Source organism: Vulpes vulpes, chromosome 6 (assembly GCF_048418805.1).
Source record: "Vulpes vulpes isolate BD-2025 chromosome 6, VulVul3, whole genome shotgun sequence".
In the NCBI taxonomy this organism is placed as follows: Eukaryota; Metazoa; Chordata; class Mammalia; order Carnivora; family Canidae; genus Vulpes; species Vulpes vulpes.
This window is the reverse complement of record NC_132785.1, coordinates 93,419,134-93,440,871: the sequence shown is the minus strand read 5'-3', so window position 1 is coordinate 93,440,871 and position 21,738 is coordinate 93,419,134. Positions and strand designations below refer to the sequence as shown.

General features: G+C 34.5%; 1 protein-coding gene across 2 annotated transcripts in view; it reads right to left on the bottom strand.

The window, feature by feature from the left end:
* TMEM260 (transmembrane protein 260) overlaps nucleotides 1–21,738 on the bottom strand; it is a 66,947-nt gene that overhangs the window by 36,607 nt on the left and 8,602 nt on the right. For both annotated transcript variants that reach the window (XM_072761643.1, XM_072761642.1), the window contains exons 4-5: nucleotides 7,140–7,317; nucleotides 5,847–5,960 (exon numbers count right to left, since the gene is read on the bottom strand). In XM_072761643.1, coding sequence (XP_072617744.1) covers nucleotides 5,847–5,960; nucleotides 7,140–7,317 — 292 coding nt within the window. The remainder of the gene's footprint in view (nucleotides 1–5,846; nucleotides 5,961–7,139; nucleotides 7,318–21,738) is intronic.

Sequence of the window (21,738 nt, the reverse complement as noted above, 5' to 3'; positions counted from 1 at the left end):
ACAAGATAAAAGTAGAAAAATTACTACAAATACAGTAATTAGTCAAGGGATATACAAAATAAAAAGATGTAAAATAGGACATCAATAAATCACAGGGCAGGGGGAATAAAAGTATATCTTTATTTTTTTTAAAGATTTTATTTATTCATGAGAGACACACAGAGAGACGCAGAGACATAGACAGAGGGAGAAGCAGGCTCCCTGCAGAGAGCCTGATGTGGGACTTGATCCCAGGACCCCAGGATCATGACCTGAGCCAAAGGCAGACGCTCAAACACTAAGCCACCCAGGCACCGCAAAGTATAGCTTTAGAATGCATTCAAACTTAACTTGTTATCAACTTAAAACAGCTTGTTTAATATATATATATACACACACACACATATAATTATATATATGTACACATATATATACATATATATGTGTGTGTGTGTATATATATATATATATATATACACATATATACATATATACATACAGGCTGTTATATATGAGCCTCGTGGTAACCACAAAGCAAAATCCATGGTAGACAGATAAAAGATACTGAGAAAGGAATCTAAGTGTAACACTACAGAAAGTCATGAAACCACATGGTAAGAAACCAAGAAAAGAAGAAAGGAACAGAGAAGAATTATAAAAGAGATGAAAAACAATTAATAAAATAGCAATAAGTACATACCAACAATTTCTTTAAATCTAAATGGACTGAATTATCTGATCAAAAGACAGAGAGTGGCTGAATGGATAAAAAAATAAGACCCATCTATCTGCTGCCTGCAAGAGGTTCACTTCAGATATATGAACACACATGGACTGAAAATGAAGGGATGGAAAAAGATATTTCAAGCAAATGGAAACCAGAAGAAAGCAGGGGTAATTATACTGCTGACATCAGACAAAATAAATTTAAAACAAAGACTGTAATAACAGATAAAGATGGGCATTACATAATAATTAAGAGGTCAATCCAGCAAAAGATATAACATTTGTCAATATTTATGTACCCCATGGAGAAATACCTAAATACAGAAAGCTAATACTAACAGACCTAAATGGAGAAATGACAGCACTAAAATAACACTAGGAGGACTTTAATACCTCATTTATATCACTGGATCGACAATCCAGAAAGAAAATAATAAGGAAACATTGAGCTTAACACATTAGATGTAATAATGAATATATACAGAACATTCCATCCCAAAGCAGCAGAATATACTTTCTTCTCAAATGCACGTGGAATATTCTCCAGGAGAGATTATATGTTATCCCAAAAACATGTCTTTGTAATTTAAGACTGAAATCATATCAAGCATCTTTTCTGAACACAATATCAAACTAGAAATCAATTACAGGAAGAAAACTGGAAAAATCATGAATATATGAAAACGAACATACTACTGAACAACCAATGAGTCAATGAAGACATCAAAAAAAGAAATTAAAAAATACCTTGAGACAAATGAAATGGAAATGAAACACACCAAAAAAAGAAAACAAAAGAAATATAGCACACTAAAATCTATGAGATACAACAAAAGCAGTTCTAAGAGGCAAGTTCATAGAAATAAAGAGAAATAAAGTAGTTAAGAAGAAAAATCTCAAATTAACAATCTAACTTTACATGTAAAGGAATGAGAAAAACATGAACAAAGCCCCAAATTAGAAAAAAAAAGGCAATTATAAAGATCAGAGTGAAAAGAAGTGGAGACTAAAAAGACAAAAGACCAATGAAACTAAGAGCTGGTTCTTTGAAAAGATTAACAAAACTGACAAGCCTTTAGCTAGACTAAGAAAAAAAGAGAGGCCTCAAATAAATAAAATGAGAAATTAAAGAGGAGAAGTTACAATTGATACCAAAGTAATCCAAAGGATCATAAAAGACATCTATGAACAATTATACACCAAGGAATTGAACAACCTAGAAGAAATGAATAAATTCCTAAAAACATACAATCTTCTAAGACTGAATCATGAAGAAACAGAAAATCTGAAAAGATTGATTACTACTAAGGAGATGGAGTCAGTAATTTAAAAACTCCCAACAAAAGTCCTAGACCAGACAGCTTCACTGGTGAATTCTACCAACCATTCAAAGAAGATTTAATATCTATACTCCTTATTCTCTTCCAAAGCACTAAAGAGTAGAGAATACTTCCAGACATTTTATGAAGCTAGCATTACCCTGATATCAAAACCAGAGGACCCCCAAAATATAAAATAAAGATAAAAAATTGTGAGTCATATCAAATATCCCTGATGAACATAAATGCAAAAATCCTCAAAAAATTTTAAACTGAATTTGACAATACATTAAAAGGATCATATTCATGATCAAGGGGGACTTTTTTTAGGGAGGCAAGGATGGTTCAACATCTGCAAATCAATAAGTATGATACACCACACTACCAAAATAAAAGATAAAAATCATATGATCCTCTCAATAGATAAAGAGCATTTACAAAATTCTTTTGTGATAAAAATTCCCAACAAAGTAGGTATATGGCCACTGAAAGGCCATATGATAAGCCCACAGCTAACATCATACTCAACAGTGAGAAGCAAAAGCTTTTTCTCTAAGATCAGGAATAAGACAAGGATGCCCACTCTCACCACTCTTATTCAACATAGTATTGGAAGTTCTAGCCAGAGCAATTAAGCAGGAAAAAATATAAAGAGCGTGCAATTAGGAAGAAGTAAAACTGTCACTACATGTAAATGACATGATTTTATATAATGAAAACCCTAAAGACTCCACCAAAAAACTGTCAGAACTACTAACTGAATTCAATAAAGTTGCAGGATACAAAATCAATACAAAAAAATCTGTTGCCTTTTTCGTACATGAACAATGAACTAGCAGAGAGAAACTAAATTTATTCTGTTTATAACTGCATCAAAATGAATAAAATACCTACAAATAAATTTAACCAAGGAGGTGACAGACCTGTGCACTGAAAATTATAAGACACTGATTAAAGAAATTGAAGAAGATACTCATAAATGGAAACTCCACATTCATGGATTGGAAGAATTAGTATTGTTAAAACATCCAAAACAATCTATAGATTCAAGGCAATTTCTAACAAAATTCCACTGTTATTTTCACAAGTAGAACAAATAATACATTTATATGAAGCCACAAAAGATCCCAAATAGCCAAAGCAATCTTGAAAAAGAACAACAGGGGCACCTGGGTGGTTCAGTGGTTAAGTGAGTGTCTGCCTTCAGCTCGGGTCATGGTCCTGGGGTCTTGGGATCAAACCCCGCATCAGGTTCCCCACGTGGAGTCTGCTTCTCCCTCTGCCTATGTTTCCGCCTCTTTCTCTGTGTCTCTCATGAATAAATAATTAAAATCTTTTTATTTATTTATTTATTCATGAGAGACACACAAAGAGGCAGAGACACAGGAAGAGGGAGAAGCAGGCTCCATGCAGGGAGCCCGAGGTGGGACTCGATCCTGGGATTCCAGGATCATGCCCTGGGCTGAAGGCAGGCGCTAAACCGCTGAGCCACCCAGGGATCCAAAATAAATAAAATCTTTTTTTTTTTTTTCAAAATAAATAAAATCTTAAAAAAAAAAAAAAAGAAAAAGAACAACAAAGCTGCAAGCATCATGCTCCCTGATTTCAAACTATACTACAAAACTATAGTGCTCAAAACAGTGTGGTATGGGCATAAAAACACACATAAGTCAGTGGAACAGAATAGAGCTCAGAAATAAACCCATGTGTATACGGTTAATTAATTTATGACAAAGAGGCAAAAATATTCAAAGGGAAAAGGTCAGTCTCTTCAATAAATGGTATTAGGAAAACTGAGAGTCATATGCAAAAGGATGAAACTGGATCACTATCTTACACCACATACAAAAATGAACTCAAAATGGACTGAAGACTTGATTGTAAAATCTGAAACCATGTAACTTCTAAAAGAAAACATGGAAGACATATATCCATATGTACATACTATGGGGTATTATTCGGCCACAAAAGGAAGGAAATCCTGCCATTTGGATAGAACTTGAGGGTATAATGCTAGATGAGATAAGTCAAACAGAGAAAGACAAATACCGTATGATCTTATAGCGGGATCTAAAAAAAACTGAACTCACAGAAACAGAGTGTAGATTGGTGATCCCTAGAGGTAGGGAGTAGGGAATGAGGGAAATGGGTGAAGGTGGTCAAAGTGTACAAATTTCCAGTTATAATATGAATAAGTTCTGGGGATGTAAAATACAGTGTGGGGACTATAGTACTGTACTGTAGTTGTGAAAGATGGTAAGAGAGTAGATCTTAAAAGTTCTCCACACACACAACTGTAACTGTGTGAGGTGATAGATGGTGTTAACTAACCTCATTGTGGCAATCATTTTAAAATATATCCATGTATCAAATCATCATGTCGTATGCCTTAAACTTATGTTTATGTTATATGTCAACTGTATCTCAATAAGCTGGGGGAAAAAAGAGAGAAATAAATGAAGACTGGAAAAAAAAAGAAATAAAGACTGGATTAAAAAAAAAAAAGCATGGCTAAGGTAACTGATAGCAGGATGTTAATGCATCCCCATCGATGCATCCATCAATCCATAGGAAAAATATCTGGGCCTCCTCAGGTTTGTAATCTATAGAAAAGTCTTCACTGAATTGTATTTTTTATGTTACATCTCCATTTTTAAAAATCAAGGGTTTATATTATAAAAGATCAGATAAACTACTTTTAGTATATTCTCTAAAACCACTGTCAGAAACAGCCTGTATGCTGTTTAATATCCCTCATATAAGGTTGTACGTGATTGACTTAACAGAATTCAGTTCCAAGAAAAAATTGACCTTTCCTGTCACTTGTTATTTCCATTTTTTTAAATCACACAATAAGAATGTTATAACCTCCATGTTATCCTTTTTGCTTTGTTGTCAGAAGCTAAAAACAAAATATATCCAAGTACGGTAAATACAATTACCTAAAGTTTTGGTATAATTTTCCTATTTCTGTATAAAAATTTTACGAAAGATATGTTTCCTAATATAATTCTGACTATAGCAACAAATAATGAAATGATAAATAAATGCAGCTGAGGTATAATTAACAAACAAATAAACAACAAATTAAGTAAAATGACTCCAGTACTGGCTCTGTATTTATTGTTTTAACTTCCAGGAGGAAGACTGACAGAAGAGTAAAGGACTTCTATCTTTCCAAAACCTCAGCTCCACACCTTTTTATGTCCATCTCACAATGCCTTACATGCTATAGTAATTTTCTCATATTGCTTTATACTGTTATTTAAATTAATGATCATTTTTCCTTTGAGAAAAAGGGAAAACTAAAATAAATTATTTTTAAATTCTAGAGAAATACATTCTGAGAAATCAAGATTGTTATTTACCGGAGATTTTTACTTGGTTCACAACAGCAGTGATGATGTCTGTTTTGTCGGAAGCTGAATCTCTAACACCTAGAGCATCTGGCACAGAGCAAATATTCAACAAACAACTAGATGAATGAATAATCTACTATTAACACACTATCCTTTGTCTTAGGACATATATTAAAACAAGGAAATTTTTTATTTCATTTTAACTCTTTTTAGCCTATTATTATGATGCTGTTCAAAATCAGTAAGGAAATTATGAAACAAGCCAGATGTCACTGCAATCAATATTGCATAATTTCTGTAAATCCTATTTTTTTTCAGTCAATGTTGTTAGAACCTAAGGTCACTTATACTTTATATAAAACTAAAAAAAAAAAAAAAGCCCCATGTTTTCTGATGCCAAAAATGTTATATCAGGCCTTAAGAAAATATTACAAATTTTCATTAAAAGCACCCAAAAACCTACCTTCTCTTTTAAAAGTCGAAAGAGAATCCATGGTATTATGCACAAAACATAGAGTACTATTGTATGCTGATTACATAAGCTAAGGCCACAGCAGAAAGCACCAATTTTAGCTATCTGAAAACAAAACAAAACAAAAAAAACATAAGTTAAATATTTACATAAAACTCTTAAGTAAACACAATAGTAAAAAGTTATTCTTTATATGAAAACCAAGCATTTGTACCATAGGTCAGGCTAAATTCAACCTCTTACATACAATCTTGCTTCCACAGACACTAATATTTAGCACCATTATTATTTTTTTATAATATTGTCCACTCTCACCACACATCATTGCAGTTTTGGCCTTAAATGACTGCCTTCAACCTAAGTTTTAGAAAGTCTGTATGATGACTAGATAAGTCCCACTAGTAATAGGATATTGTATAATTCTTAATAAAATCTGTAACTAAAACTCAGGCATCCTTTCCATTTTACTTTTTTCTCCTATTAAATTAATAAAATTGAACACTTTTTATTTAGAAACCAGGTTATGGGTGCTGTTTTTGTTCTTTTTGAACATGTGTAATTTTCATAATCAGAAAAAAGTTTAGAGAAAAAACTCTAATAGCACAGCTCTGTTTATGGAAAACACTGATAAACCATGGTGCTCTTCTCTTTAACAAGAGGCTGCCTACACTAAGATGGTTTGGTAATTCCCAATGATTAGACTGTAAGCTCTTAGAAGACAGGGTTCCTTCACATTTCAAAGGATCTTGATATTAGTGTTTGCCTTATAATTCATTGTAACTTCTTCTGAACTACTTCATTTATCCATTTGACACCAAAAAAAGTACAAATTTGGTCTTTTTTTGCAATTAGAGAGTAAGTCAATGTACCATAATGGTATATAATTTAAGGTGGTCAATCTAGAGCTTGGCATCTTACGATCACACACACACACACACACACACACACACACACACACACACATACCACGTGCCTGTGCAAACAAGCCTATCTTGCCCATAGGACTCAGAGGGCATTTCAATCCTCTCATTCTCCAGAAAACTTTTGAACTCTGGTAGAGAAAAAAAAAAGCCGCATGTTTTATAGAGGCTATCATGGTTCACAGTAAAAGAACTCAGAATATTTTCTCTCTCAACATGCCTAGCTTTTCTTGACAGTATTCAGAACAGATAAACAGCATCGAAAGTTAAAAAGAAATACAGCACCGTCTAAAAATTAAATTTTAGACAGCATCGTCTAAAAATTAAAACAAAAAGTGATTTCACTTTAATCAAAATAGGTTACCTTTGATCTTTCTTTTGCAGTTGCTGCCTCCTCAAAATGTACAGTAAGAGCCATAAGCAGCCCCACAAACAGATTGTTTAAGCTAAAAACCTCTGCTGCAATGGACCACTGCCATGTTAGACGAGAAAATGAAAACACCCCCGCAGCAAGGATTCCTCCAGCATATGAGCCAGAAAGCCTGCAAATACAGATAACATGAAATCTTCTTTCCCAACAAAAAGAACCGACTTTCTTTTCCTTTTTATAAACTGTAGCAGCAGAAATTATGACAGTCACCCAGCACTATCCCAACACATTATATGGTTAATACATTACTTTGTATAATAATTTCTTCCAACAGATTTTAATTAGGAAGTCCATATATTAACTTATTAACAAACAAATGAACAAACCTGCTTGGTCTCCTATGGATTGAATGAGGTTAAGTTCTCAGATGGAACCTCTAGGATTCAAGCCAGTTCAGAAAGCCTGAAGAGATAGTAGCTGGAGAGATAACAAACCTGTGTCACTTTTCTTGCTCTATCCACAAATTAGAATGATGGTCTGGTTAAGACGGAAATATTTTGAACTGTAAAAATTAATGAAATGGCAAAACAGCTATTCAGGAACATTCATTCTCACTTCTTGTGGAGTGTTTGGGCCCAGGCACTTCCACATGACCACATTAAAGTTTATCTCCCAACATGTGGCAAGATGTCATCACAATATTTGGTGATTTAAAGATCTTGAAAGCCAAGTTCTTAGTTTCTAGAGATGTCTTCTTTACACAAGGTTGAAGTTGAAAAGTGATGTATTTCTTTAAAGGGGGGGATGGGAATGTGAATTCCAATAACACAAAAAGAATCAAATGTCACACTTGGAAACAAACATCTTAATGCCAATGCTAAGAGTCAGACATTTCAAATGAATCAGGAGTCTAGATCTCAATTCCAAGATTTGATTTGAGACGAGTAATGTGGTGGGTAGAGCATATAAAAAAGCAAAACAACTTCCTATTTCACCATAAATCTAAAATAATAAAAAAGCTATTACCAATTATTTCTAACAAGTCTTGTGATTCAGCAAACATTACCATGTCTAATGGTAAATAATAATATATGGCCCTAAATCATCACTTTTATACTTTATTGTTTTGGATAAAAAGTTGTGGAGTCATTCTATGGCTTTTAATCAAGCATCATAGAAAAATAAAAATTAAAGTTTTGTTATCACCAAACTTGGTTTTGAGTTCCTTTTTGCAACATATTTTTCTTTCCCTTATAAAAATCATCAGTTTCCTATTTCTTTCAGTTTGCCATTCTCCCCGTGACCCTGATTCATCACATTGAAGGCATTGCTTCCCTCTAAATTACTTTCTGAATTCTTTTCAACTTGTATTCCTACTACCTTAGACTCAGTTAAGCTTCCTAAGTAGTCTTCTGTTTTCCAATCTATTCTGCAATATAACATCACATTAAATTTCCTAAAACATACTCTTTATGATTAGCTAGCCCCCCAATTTAAGGACTCTTCATGTCTCTAGGAAATATTCTAAATGAGTCAGGCTGGAATGAAGCTCCCAATAAGTGGTACCTAGCCACTAATCACCAACATTATCTCCACCAATCAATTAGGCTCTTCAAAATTCCTTAATAAGACATGCCTATTCCCAGCACCATACCGTTGCTCATGCTGTACCCATGAAGTGAATGTCTTGTCAGATTTCTTCTATTTATTCAAACTCTACTCTTTTTTCAAAATTCCCAGGTTGCTAGCTCATCTTGGAACCTGTATAGCATGTAGGTGCCTATAATAATTATTCTGACGTTGTTTCTGAAATGTGAATTTGAGGTAAACTTCATTTATATTGGAAATCTTTAGCCCTAAGCACAGAAAGGAAACTTAGTGAATGAGAGAATGAATTAATCTTAAAGAACGAATAACATTTTAAAAGGAATCTCTATGTTTCATATGTCAATATTACTTTGGAAAGTCAGCATCTTTAAGATACAAGAATCCTTCCTCTATGTAAAACATAAATTAGCTTCCTTGGAAAAATGGCTGACTCCAGGTCAAGGGTATCTCAAGTACAAAATGAATCTGAAATATCTTGTGCCAGAAAGTAAGGAAGGGTTCAAAAGAGGACATGACAAAAGGAGCCAGCTTAAAGGGGTCAAATCAAGGATAATCTGAACATCAGTAATTATAATAGCAGATTGTAACCCAATGAAAAAATAATCTATGAATCTATAATGATATAAATAAATGGGGGAAGAGAAAGTCAACAACTAATAGCTGTAAAAGAAATGATGGAATTTAGCAGCCATTATCATCATAATAATGGATTATCAAAATTATTGGGTAAAAGTTTTACAGAAATACATATATAGTTAAAACACATCCCCCTCTAAATAGATTAATTGCAGAGGAAAAATCGTAGCTTTACAGAAGAAAACCTGGCAGACACAATCTTAACCACATGATCAAAGTTAAAGCCCAATAATGGGACAAACTTCATATACTTCCCAACCTATTCCAATGAAAAGAAAAGAGCATTGTTTCTATGGTATTCTTGCAACACATATTACCTGAACCTATAAACTCAAATTGAAGAACATTCTACAAAATAACTGGCTAATATAGATTAAAAAAAAAAAAAAAAAGCCAAGGTCTTGAAAGACAAAAACAAAGCAAAAGACCATGAATCCATACGAAACAGACTAAAAGGATATAACAACAGAATAAAGGCTTGGAAGAGTCCCACTCTCTTAAATAGGAGTCCCACTCCTATTTAAAAGAAGAAAATCTGAGATTCTTTTCATTGGAATAGATTGGTAAGTATATGAAGTTTGTCCCATTATTGGGCTTGTAGTAGATTGTAACCCAATGAAAAAATAATCTATGAATCTATAGTGATATAAATAAATGGGGGAAGAGAAAGTGAACAACTAATAGCTGTAAAAGAAATGAAGGAAAACTATTTTCTTCTGTTAAATAGGATCATAACATTTGATAAAATCTTAATCACCTCCATAGACAACAATGTTGTATCAACAATAATTTTCTGACTTTGAGAACTGCACTGTTGGATATGTAAGAAAATGTGCGTGTTTTTAAGAAACATACTTTCAAGGATTTTAGGGTAAAGGATACTATCTATGCAGTTTACTCTTAAATGGTTAAAAACAAAACAATACACACATATTTGTGACTAATGATATTGGGCCTTTTTTCAAGTTTTATTAGCTATTTGCATGTCTTCCTTGGAGAAGTTCATTCAGATCCACTGCCCATTTAAAATTTAGATTGTCCTTCATGTATTGCAGAGTTCTTCTCAACTTTTAATACATTTCTTCCCTGCTGAACACAGCCAGAGTCCATTGCTCGCACCCAAGAGCCCTGACAGAAACACACTGCCTTCCCTCTTTGTTATTCCTATTAAGTTTCCAAAGCAAGCTGTGAGCAAATTCTGAAAATAAATGCTGAAGAGGTCATAGCTTTGTGAAAAATAGGAGAGGGCAATGTGTCTAAGAACAGAAAGTTATGTGTGCATCCAAATATAGGGTACGTAGAATAGAAAACATTTGGAGGCCTCATCATTTTACTATTTGATTTGGGGTGTGCATAGTACTGTGTATAAGCTAAGCTTGTATGAATTTCATTGATTTCAGCAGCCTCTTCTGAACTGTGACTGTCCATTAAAACACACGTATTTTAACTTACTGCCTTTACAAAGTTTGCTTTATGTTAAGATTTAGAATCAGTCAACAGGGCAGCCTGGGTGGCTCAGCAGTTTAGTGTTGCCTTCAGCCCAGGGTGTGATCCTGGAGACCCAGGATTGAGTTCCGCGTCGGGCTCCCTGCATGGAGCCTGCTTCTCCCTCTGCCTGTGTCTCTGCCTCTCTCTCTCTGCGTCTCTCACGAATAAATAAATAAAATCTTAAAAAAAAAAAATCAGTCAACAGTTACTGTGTAATATGTACCAAGACTAAGAAAGTAAAAATTCAGAACATCTGTTGTGAAAAACGTCAAGTTGAGAAAGGGTACCTACAAGGATTTGAAGGTAGCAACAAAAGCCCAGCTGAAGCTTAAGTCACTGTGGATATGAAGTCGCAGGACCTTCAGCATGGCTATCGAAAGGTCTGAAGCAGCTGGCCCGAAATGGCTGGAGAGAGCCAGGGATAGCGGCTTTGCCTCGCAAGTAAGACCGGACAAGAGGGAAGGTAGTTTGTAATAAGCCGTGGGGCCTAGATGGGATAGGGAAGGTACCAAAGCAGCAGGGGGCTGATGAAGGCAATAAAAAAGGATGAACAAAGGGTTCTAGGTCTCAGTCAGATGGAAGCCAAGTGTAGAGGCATCAAAGAAATGAGTGAACTGAAAGCTAAAGTTATGCCAGGTAGTGAAAAGTGGGTCTGGGAAGGGGATGTGGAATGGTTAAAGGATGGAACAGTGAAACAAGACTGGACTTTGTTGTTGAGGGGAGCCTGGGATGGGAAAGAATTTAATATAAAGCTGTTTTCAAAATCATAAGATTTTCATTAAAACTAAATATTTGTCCTAAAAGACAAGCAATACAGTATACATTACTAAGTTTGCAAGTTGAGTGCTATATAGGAAGACAGGGGTGCAGCATGGCCAGGACACCATATGCCTGCTAACAAGGAGATGTGATGGCCCACATCAGCACCCTGCAAACCAGGTCTGTGATTTGCTGACAGGCAAAGGACGATGTCAGCAGTGAGAAGCATGAGACTTTTCTTTTCTTTCTTTCTTTCCTTCTTTTTAAAAAAGATTTTATTTATTTGAGAGAGAGAGCAGAAACAGAGGGAGAGGGAGAGGTAGACTCCATTTTTTAAAAGGAGCAAGGAGCCTGATGCGGAGCTCAATCCCAAGACCCTGAGATCATAACCTGAGCCAAAGTCAGCCGCTTAACTGATAGAGCCACCCAGGTGCCCCAAGCCATGAGGACTTTCTGAAGACTCCTTTTATTCACTGACTGTAGGTAGGTAGGTAGTCTCATTATATTGTGTAAGGCATATTCCACTATCTGAGCTTGCTTCATTTCACCCTAATGAGACAGAGATAAATGACTAAAGAGAAGCTGAAGTCAAAGATGACTTCATGAACAGTCCAGGATCATAGTGAAGGTCAGTATTAGCTTCCTGCTGTCCGCATCTGTAGCCTCTATTTTCTGTTCTCTCCCTAACATTCTATAGAAATAGCACACAATTACCATCTAACTGCCAAATACAACAGGCTCTCAGGACCGCCCTGCTGGATTGATCCCCCACCCCTACCCCAACTCTACTGAGTTGACCAGAGCTCCACATCCCTCAGATGTTCCCTGTGTGGTTCTGGATCTTCTTTCAGTGTTTTCTCTGAACGGCTCCTCTTCTTCCTTCATCTCCTTTAAAGCTGGTGTTTCCAAGATTTCATTCTCAGGCAATTCTTCTCACTCTTACATACTCCTCCTGGGTGGCCTTATCTGCTATCTTGATGTCAGCTGCCAACCACAAACTGTAGTAACCAAATCTGTCCCTAGTGCTACCTCCCCCTTACTCTCAAACTGACAGATGTCCAATTGACTGCTGTACACCTCACCACAAAGCCATTCCAACTCTAGATGACCCACAGAACCTTAATATCAACACGTGTGAAATTAATTTCTCATCCACTTTCCTAAATGATTCCTGTTCCCATATTCTTAGTAACTGCCATCATCTACCTAGTTACATAAGTTAAGAAACCTAAGAGTCATTGTCAAAGCTCCTGTCCCTCTCTCCCCCTGAAACATACCACATACTGCCAATTTTACTTCATAACCATTTTGAAAACTCATCCTTCTCTCCACCCATACCACCACTGCCCTACTTTAGCTCACACCAATTCAACAGCCTCCTATGTGGTCTGCCTCCAGCCCTAGGCCCACCATTGCCACCAGAGTGAAGGATCTAAAACATATTTGATCTTCTATTTTTCTGCTTCCAACCCTATAAGGCATCCTCTTTCATTATAAAACATATTACAGGGTTGCCTGGGTGTCTCAGGTTAAACCTCCAACTCTTTACTAAATCTCTAACTCTTTGTTTCAGCTCAGGTCATGATCTAGTGATTGTGAGGCTGACCCTCACATGGAGCTCTGTGCTTCAGATTCTAATCTCTTGCTCCCCGTCTCACACATAGACACTCTCAATCTCAAATAACTAAAATCTTTAAAAAAAAAAAAAGCATATTGCAACCTCTTCACTACAACAGACAAGACCTTTTATGATCTGGCCTCAGCCTACCCGCAGCTTCATTTTTTGACATAACCCAACTCATAGTTTATGTTCTAGCAACACTAAATGAGTTGTAAGTTCTTGTTTTTACAAGCTATTTCTCCATCTCTGCATTTTTTCTGCAGATGAGGAATGCCGTTTTGCCTTTGCTAGGCTGACTCCCACTGATTGTTTCCAAGTCAGTATAGGCATACCTTTCCAAGAAGTTTTTCCTAAAGTTTTTTCATTAAAACCAGAGTGTTTGCCCCTTCTCTAGATCTTATTAGATGAATTAAATGGGTACTGAAAAGACAGGTTTTTCTGTATTTCTTAAAATTTGCAATTCCAAGAAATAGAAATTTTAAACTGCAACCTACTCAAAATATAGTAAAGAAATCAGATTTGGGAAACTTAAAATCCTCTAAATAAATTACAAATCCAATGAATTATTTATTTATAAATGAATTTGTATATAAATTATAAATATAAAACAAATTATAAAATAAATTATTACTTATAGTGAAATTTTTTGGACTACTGATACCACTATACAGTATCCATTTCAGCATATTTGTGCATTCTAAAAATTAAGTCAACCTCACTTCACATGTGTTTCTACAGTAGAAAAACCTTTTGAGTTTTTGAAAACTAAATGTTTTCTACTTATGTATTTCAGACATACTTTATCTCTAGTTTCTAATGCTCTTCAAATAACAATGGTTTCTAATTATCTCGACCTAAGTCCAAACATTTCCAAATAATGCTTTATTATAAAGTTACTTATGCCATTATTTAGAATTTATTCTTTATTTTTTTAAATGCAAAAAAATCGAAAGAAAAGACAGTTTGGTAGTGGGATAAATTTTAAGAACCATGTCCTTTTTTGTTGCTGTGCTTTACTATTATAAAAGTGCGGTCTTAGTAACACGTGAAATTGAGGGAAAAATTAAAGGATTCATTTTGATTTTGTTATACTAATTTTTATTATATTAATTTTTGTTACACTGATTTTTTAAAAATAAAATGATGTCCATATGGACATATCTTACAGAAACTAAGGAATAATCATTTTTCCACCCCAAACCTTTTTTTTTTAAGGTTTGAACAAAAGAAAAAGAGAGCATACAAGTGCAGGGGGTGGGGCAGAAGTAGAGGGAGAGTCTTAAGCAGACTCCTAGCTGGGCACAAAGCCCAAGGCAGATCACGATCTGAGCTGAAACCAAGAGTTGGAAGCTTAACCTGAGCTACCCAGGTGTCCCTCCACCCCGTACTTTATTTATTTGAGAGAGAGAGAAATAACGAGCAGGGGGGAAGGGCAGAGGGAGAAGCAGACTCCCCACTGAAAGACTCGTTCCCAGGATCCTGGAATCATGACCTGAGCTGAAGGCAGACACTTAACTAATTGAGCCACCTGGGCACCCTCACCCTGTACTTTAATTCAAGTGTTTATAATCTTTTGGCAAGAGTATAGAAATCATAATTTATTTAAAAAATTTTTATATTACTTTATTCCTTGTCTATAAAAAAATTTCAAAGGAAACAACAAAATACAGGTTTACAGTTACTCATATTGCCTTTAGTATACTAATGTGTAAGGTAAGTCCCTTACATTTTCTCACGTTTTTCTGAAATTTCAAACAAAATACTCAAACTTTTCATTTTATGTCTTACTGAGCAAAATATCAACGAACCCTCTTATATCAATAAACCACTGCAAGTCTAAGAGAGGACATTAAATGTGCAGATTTACCTAAGTAATGCTGTAAATATCACATTGATGAATATGTCTGAAGGCCTATCTAATTTTTAAACTTGTTAAAGCAAACAAGATGACTGAACAAACCCTTTTATTATTTGTTTATTAGTATCTTTAAAAAAGTATTTTTTGTATGAATCCACAGAATACCTAGAGTCTCCAATGAATCCATATTCTTTCTGACTGTTGGCGTCTCCATTATTTTATGAGACTGGCCAAATATGATCCTTTTCAATGGAGGGTGTCCCAGAGTGAATGATAGACAGGTTAGTTGTAATCTCATTTGGGTAATAATTCTAACCAGAATACATACTCCACAAAAAAATTTTTTTCCTGAAAAGGCAGTAACATATATTTATAATTTCGAAGGGTAGGAGGGAGGCAGATTTAAATTATGCAAGTAGAAGGAAATACTATTCATGTACCTCACTGAATGCAATACTGATAAGTTAATTGGTAGTCCAGATTTCTGGCTAAGTAATCTTTCTTTCTTTTTTTTTTTTTAGTAATCTTTCTTTTAAAACATATGGAAGGAATGTCCAATCTGACATTATTCCTTAAACATAGGTTTTAAATGAAACTGTTGTTCTGAGCCCACAAAATGAGCTGTTTGGAATCATCCATAAAGTCAGATGTAGAGATAGACTATAAATATAAGTAGCTCCAAAATAGGCAAAAACAATTATCATCTACCCACAGACTCAGTCTGATGATTTTTTTTTTTTCCAAATGAAAATGAACATCACTGTTTTCACCTGGTAATCCAAGAGTCCTACTTTTTATTTTCATTTTATTCTTTCGAATAAACATGCTTATTATTTTTTACAAAGCAACTAAGGAGTTGGCGAATTTAATTATCCACACTAAATGTGCTAAAGTGGCATCTTAAAATGAGCTCACTAAATTAAAAGATATACATTTTTCTACTGACACTGATGAAACTACTTCATCAAAAAAGAGAGAGAACTTCAAATGAGGTTGCAAATAAAATAAATCTTTTCACCAGAACTCAAGAATATCTTGCAAAATAGTCTAAACTATTTTCCATTTTAATTTAAGGACAATTTATGATGAATCAGATTCAATATGAGAAAAAATGTTTTCTATTCTCCATTTGGTTCTCACAAAGCCTCATAGGAGATCAAAAAAGACATTTCTTTGACTGGAATACATATGTTTAGAATCTAACCTGACTTACAAAAGACAACATCTTATGAGGTTATATGAAGAAATGATCACATACTTAAAACACCATTACTGTGATCATTTTAATAACATAACCGCTATATAGTAAAAGATAGTCACATGTCAGTAGTAACAATCCAAATCAAGATTTTACACTGGGAAGAGGTATGCTGAATTTAAGGGCTCATATTAATAGAGTAAAGCAATGATACAGATGATTCATTACATTCAATTATCTAAAAGTCACTGAAGTCTGTTTCATGTGAATAAACATTTTTATGCTACATATGACATATATTCACCAGTATATTTGCAGTAAATAAATCTTCCCAGAGAAGTTCCACCCGGATAACGCAAATAACAAAAATTCTCCACTAGGTAAGGAATATGGGGTAAGGATTACAATCACCCGAACGAATGTGAAGCTCAGAATTCTATGGGTAATGTATAACTGCCTTATTTTTGGTCCACAAAAATCCATGAAAGCTAGGTAAGATTCCTAAGAAAGGTACTGATTGTACAGGAGTTTTCTCACTGATGGAACACTTTTCATCTGTTGACACAATGGATAAATCAGGAGGTTACAATTTACACCACTGACACAGGTTTGCTATTGATGATAAGGTATATTTTCCTTTCCACGACATGGTATTTGATTTTCATGTGTAGTCACATGTTTGTCTAACCCTCAATCAAAAGGCAAATAACAGAAACCTGAAATTCTTTCAGAACACACATTTGCTGTGCCTCATAAAATTCATGAACGTATTTGTCCTCAGTGCTACTTGCATGCAAAGGACCCCACATGGAGGGTACACCACCCTCCTTCTATGCTGCAAACTCCTGCTCAATGGAAGTAGGATCAAGTAGGCAGGCCACAATGCAGCATCTAAGACTGTTAAATAAATTACTATTAGTGTCATTCATAACGACGACTAAAAAACTGTAATGGATTACAGAAAAGAAGTGAGGTAAAGCAGGACACAATTAAATAGCAAATCTACCACCCACATCCTCCCAAGTTCTAATCTTTTTGTGTTTTGTTCATGAAAATGTATAACTGTTACCTTCTGGCTCCATCACATAAGCAACACCGATATATTTATCTCTTCCGTGTACCTGGAAAAAGGTCAAACTGGGAAGCTAGCTACTGCTGAATCTCTCTTTCCCTGGCAGTTCACTCAACCCAGTGGCAGCAAATACACATTGAGCATCTAATATGCTCCAGATACTCTGTGGGCAAATTATAGTCAGTGGCCATTTAGAAAACAGTAGAACCTAAATTTTTCTGCTCACTTTAAGGCTGGACTGAATTAACATAAACCAATCATTTAGGGCATGGTATATTAAAGCAACACTTGGAAGCTGCCACCACTGCACCTAAAAAAATGTAAAACACGTTCATCTTTAATAAACTTGCAAGTAATCCCTTTTTCCACATTTTATAAAAACTCACTTTCACTCCAGATAAAATCCTACCTAGGATTGTTGTATTTCATGAGATTTAATCAAAAGGAAAACTGAGTCTAGCCTGAATTTTCAACTGCATAAATACCAACTACCAGTACACAAAAAGAAAAAGTATAAAGTATTATTCCCGATCTTAAGCCACTAAATAACATTGGGAAAAAAACTGTAGGCCTTCAAAAAAACAACCGAAATGGAGGAAAATTATGAATAGCTTCTGTAAATAGGATATCATCCCACAAGTCCCATTAGAATTCAGATTTATGCATTAACTGATAAATAAGAAAGTTATTCAAGGTTTAGAACAATTCCTTTTGTTATATCTTATCAACTTATATCTAATTACCTAAAAGAAAAGACGCTGAACTGGGCTTTCTAGGAATCATCATCATATAAGTTCTCATGGTGTGCCAAACAACTTGCATAATGGGAAACAAGATCTTCTGAAAGCACAGCCTGGCTTAAAATTACTCCCAAATTACAAATTTTCATCATATTTTGTTTGAAATGTTTAAAAACACAGAAGACCTCAAATTAGCTTGTTACTCAAGCTACATAGTGTACTTTGTATTCAGTAGCAAACCTGAATGGTTAAAAAGTCTATTCCAGCATCTTGTTCTCAAAGGCCCTGGCCGTGGAGTGTCATCTCACTAAGTCCCTTTTAACTCAAAACTTAGAAGTTGCTGCATATTTTTTAAGACATTAAGATAACTAAATGTATAGGAGGTAAGCTTAAAAGACCCAAATAACTAAAATCAGCAGAATGAGGGTATGAAACTATTTTCACCAGCATCACTACTCAATTCGATAAACAACAGAGATTTAATATTAAGTAGTCTTATGTGAAGTTATGAAACATATCTTAATACTTCAATTCCTTTAAACTGCTTTGTTTTTATGGCTTTGAAAAGTAGGAAATCTATATGAGTTACGATCTAGAATTTTACTCGTAATTTTAAGAAATATATGCATTTATTATACCATAATGACTGATGACTAGTTCCAGTGGCAAAATCTCGGCAGGAAACAGATTTAGCAATTTGAATGTTTTATAAGTTTTTGTAATTGAGGAAACTTCTCATAATCTGACATTTGTTAAAACCACTTATTAGAAATTATGCAGCACAGTAGCTGTGGAAATATGAGCTAGCTTCACAATTATAAAGTCAGCCTATGTAGCCCTTTCCTATTGTATATAGTGGCATAAACCCCACAGCGGCCTATCAGCTAACTGGCAGGCAGGGGGCTGCTCTATTCAAAGTGAGAGATACAAGCTGCAGGGCAAAAACCTGGCAGCTCCCATCTGACCCCACAATCCCCTACTGGTGACAGCTCCAAGCTCCATGGCAAATTAGGCCTTCTCATATTACAATTGGAGAAGACAGATTCCATTAGCAGTATCTGAAATTGAGTGGAGAGCTGCACTGTTATCAGACTTGACTCATAAGCACTGCTATTAATCAGAGCTATGATAGCATTTATATATTTCAAGCTATCTGCTGCCGCTGTGATATTCTGCTACAAAGGGTTGATGGGACTTAGGAAAGTGAACAATAGAGCTTTCTGGGAAAAGCAGAGTAAATCAAGAAAGTCTATGACTTCCGCACATTCTGAAGGGATTGTGGTTTACATAAATTTTCTCCCAATTGGAGATTGAGCTCTTCCTCATCTTACACATGGGATTTAGTTGTCACTCAATGGTAACAGCTGTGAAAAGGTGAAGCGGCCCACCGCTCAGAATATTGCCTTCGCTTTTAAAGCAATTAACCCATGAACAGGAGGATACCTGGTGATATCAAAGGGATTAGGCCAGGCAGTGCATTATTAACATTTCCTTGAACTAATTCTAACTCTGACTAGCTGTCAAAAAAGACTCTACAGTCTTAAAAAAGAGTTTTTGCCCTGCTTTTTTCCCCTTCAAAATGAAGTGCTGCTATTTGAGTCTAATATGTCCCTCTACTTAGAAGAAAATGCAAATGAACCAAGCTCTTAATATGCTTAACCAGTCTGAGTCAATGCAATTTTAATACAAGTATGAGAGAAATATATGATCAATTAACCAGGGATCAAGACAGATATTCTCCTGAATGGAAATTAATGCTCCAGTACTTTCCATTCTTCTTCAACTACAAAAACTTGGTGACTATTTGTTACTTATGCATAGTTACCTCTGAAATTAGGAAGAGCTTCATATTATTCTCTTTGGCAATAATCTAAAATACTCTTTGAGCTGGAAAATCCAAATGTCCCTTAAGCAGGAGATTCTACATTCTCTAAGGTATGGCATTTTAATTTTCTATTCTTTATTGAATCGAATCTGAGCTGAAGCTGTAAGAATCGCAGACACAGTGCTCAGAATCAAATATTCCTCTTTCAAAAGTTTAATCAAATTAATTTTTAGCAGCAGTGTAATATTTAGAAGTATATAACTTACAAAAAAATAAAATAGCCCGTAAGTAAAATACTGGCACAAAATAATCTGCCAGAAGATATTTAAACATCATTGAAATTGGTTGTAGGTTCTTTGTAGAAAGCAGGCATAGTTTCGATATGGCTTTATTTATCATTAATATTCATATGTTCTTGGCAACCCGGTTGACATTAAGAGATCCAATGTTTTACTGTACAATGTTAACAATGTTAGAAAGTTTTTTATGCAAGTTTTGAAAAAGAGTACCTTCTAGAAAAAAAGTATTTGAAAAACTGTTTATTCAATGGTTAGTCACTTTGTTTTAATTTCTTTTTTTTATTTCTTTTTTTTATTATTTTTGTTTTGTTTTGTTTTGTTTGTTTTAATTTCTTTAACACAAACACTGAATTTTGATTAAAAAAACTAAAATAGTCCTACTTTCGATTCACAAGAGTCCTCAACAAACACTGCTGAATGAATTCTTCTATACTTGCATTTGGCCCACAATAGTGTGGAAAGGACATGCTGACTCTCCCACCTATTGAGAATATATTTCCTGCGCTGTTCCTACCAAAATAAATGATACAAGATCAGACCATAAGCAATTTAAATCTTCCCCAGGATAAAGAATTTTTATACAATCCTATCAACACACTCCATTCTCTTTCAGTGATACCAGAACATAAGGTAAGTATGCTGACATTTTGTGACAGTGATTTCAGTGCACCTTCCTTATTAAAGTATATAGGACCTAGTTTGAGGCTGCTTAGAAAATAAGTTTGAAATCAAGTACTAAGCAATGTTAAGTCATGTTCATATTAGTGACTTACATGAGCTATAACTTTTTAAATTTTGTATTAATAGAATTTGAGAATTTCAAATGTGACACTTTAGATATCATACCATCAAACTTAAAAATCATTTACTTCAATGGCCTTGAAAGAGAAAATCCCAGTTCCTACAAATCACTGTGTTATATAGTCTTAAAAACACATTAAAAGCACAGATGTACACATTAATAAAATGAATACAATTTCATATAAATGAAACATATTTCGATTAAACTCCCTTCACATAATAAATGCTGAAAAATACTCCGGAAGGGGACAATACATAAATACATACAGAAACAACTGCCACATCTTACTATATTAATTCAATAAAGTATAGTGATGCATACAGCTTTCTACGTGCTGTTTTACTCATATGCTTTCTACATCAGGACAAAACGAATATACATGAGTTCTTGTCAACCGTTAGGAAAGACTGACAAAAAAATGCAGTGTTAATGACATCTTACAGCTCTTAAAAGCAAGAGAAAGATGCAAGGAAAGCAAAAATTACATAGTAATTGGAAACAACGAATAAATTGTTCTTTCAATCTAAGTCATGTTTACTGAAAAAAAATGGAGCTTTTTACATCAACACATTTAAACAGAATTTGCTTTTAAAATACAATCTTTGTTTAAAAGGTACAGAAGGTCTTTATGTCTACCCCAAGAGCTAAATATAGTGAATGCTATGTGAACAATTACCTGAAAAAAAC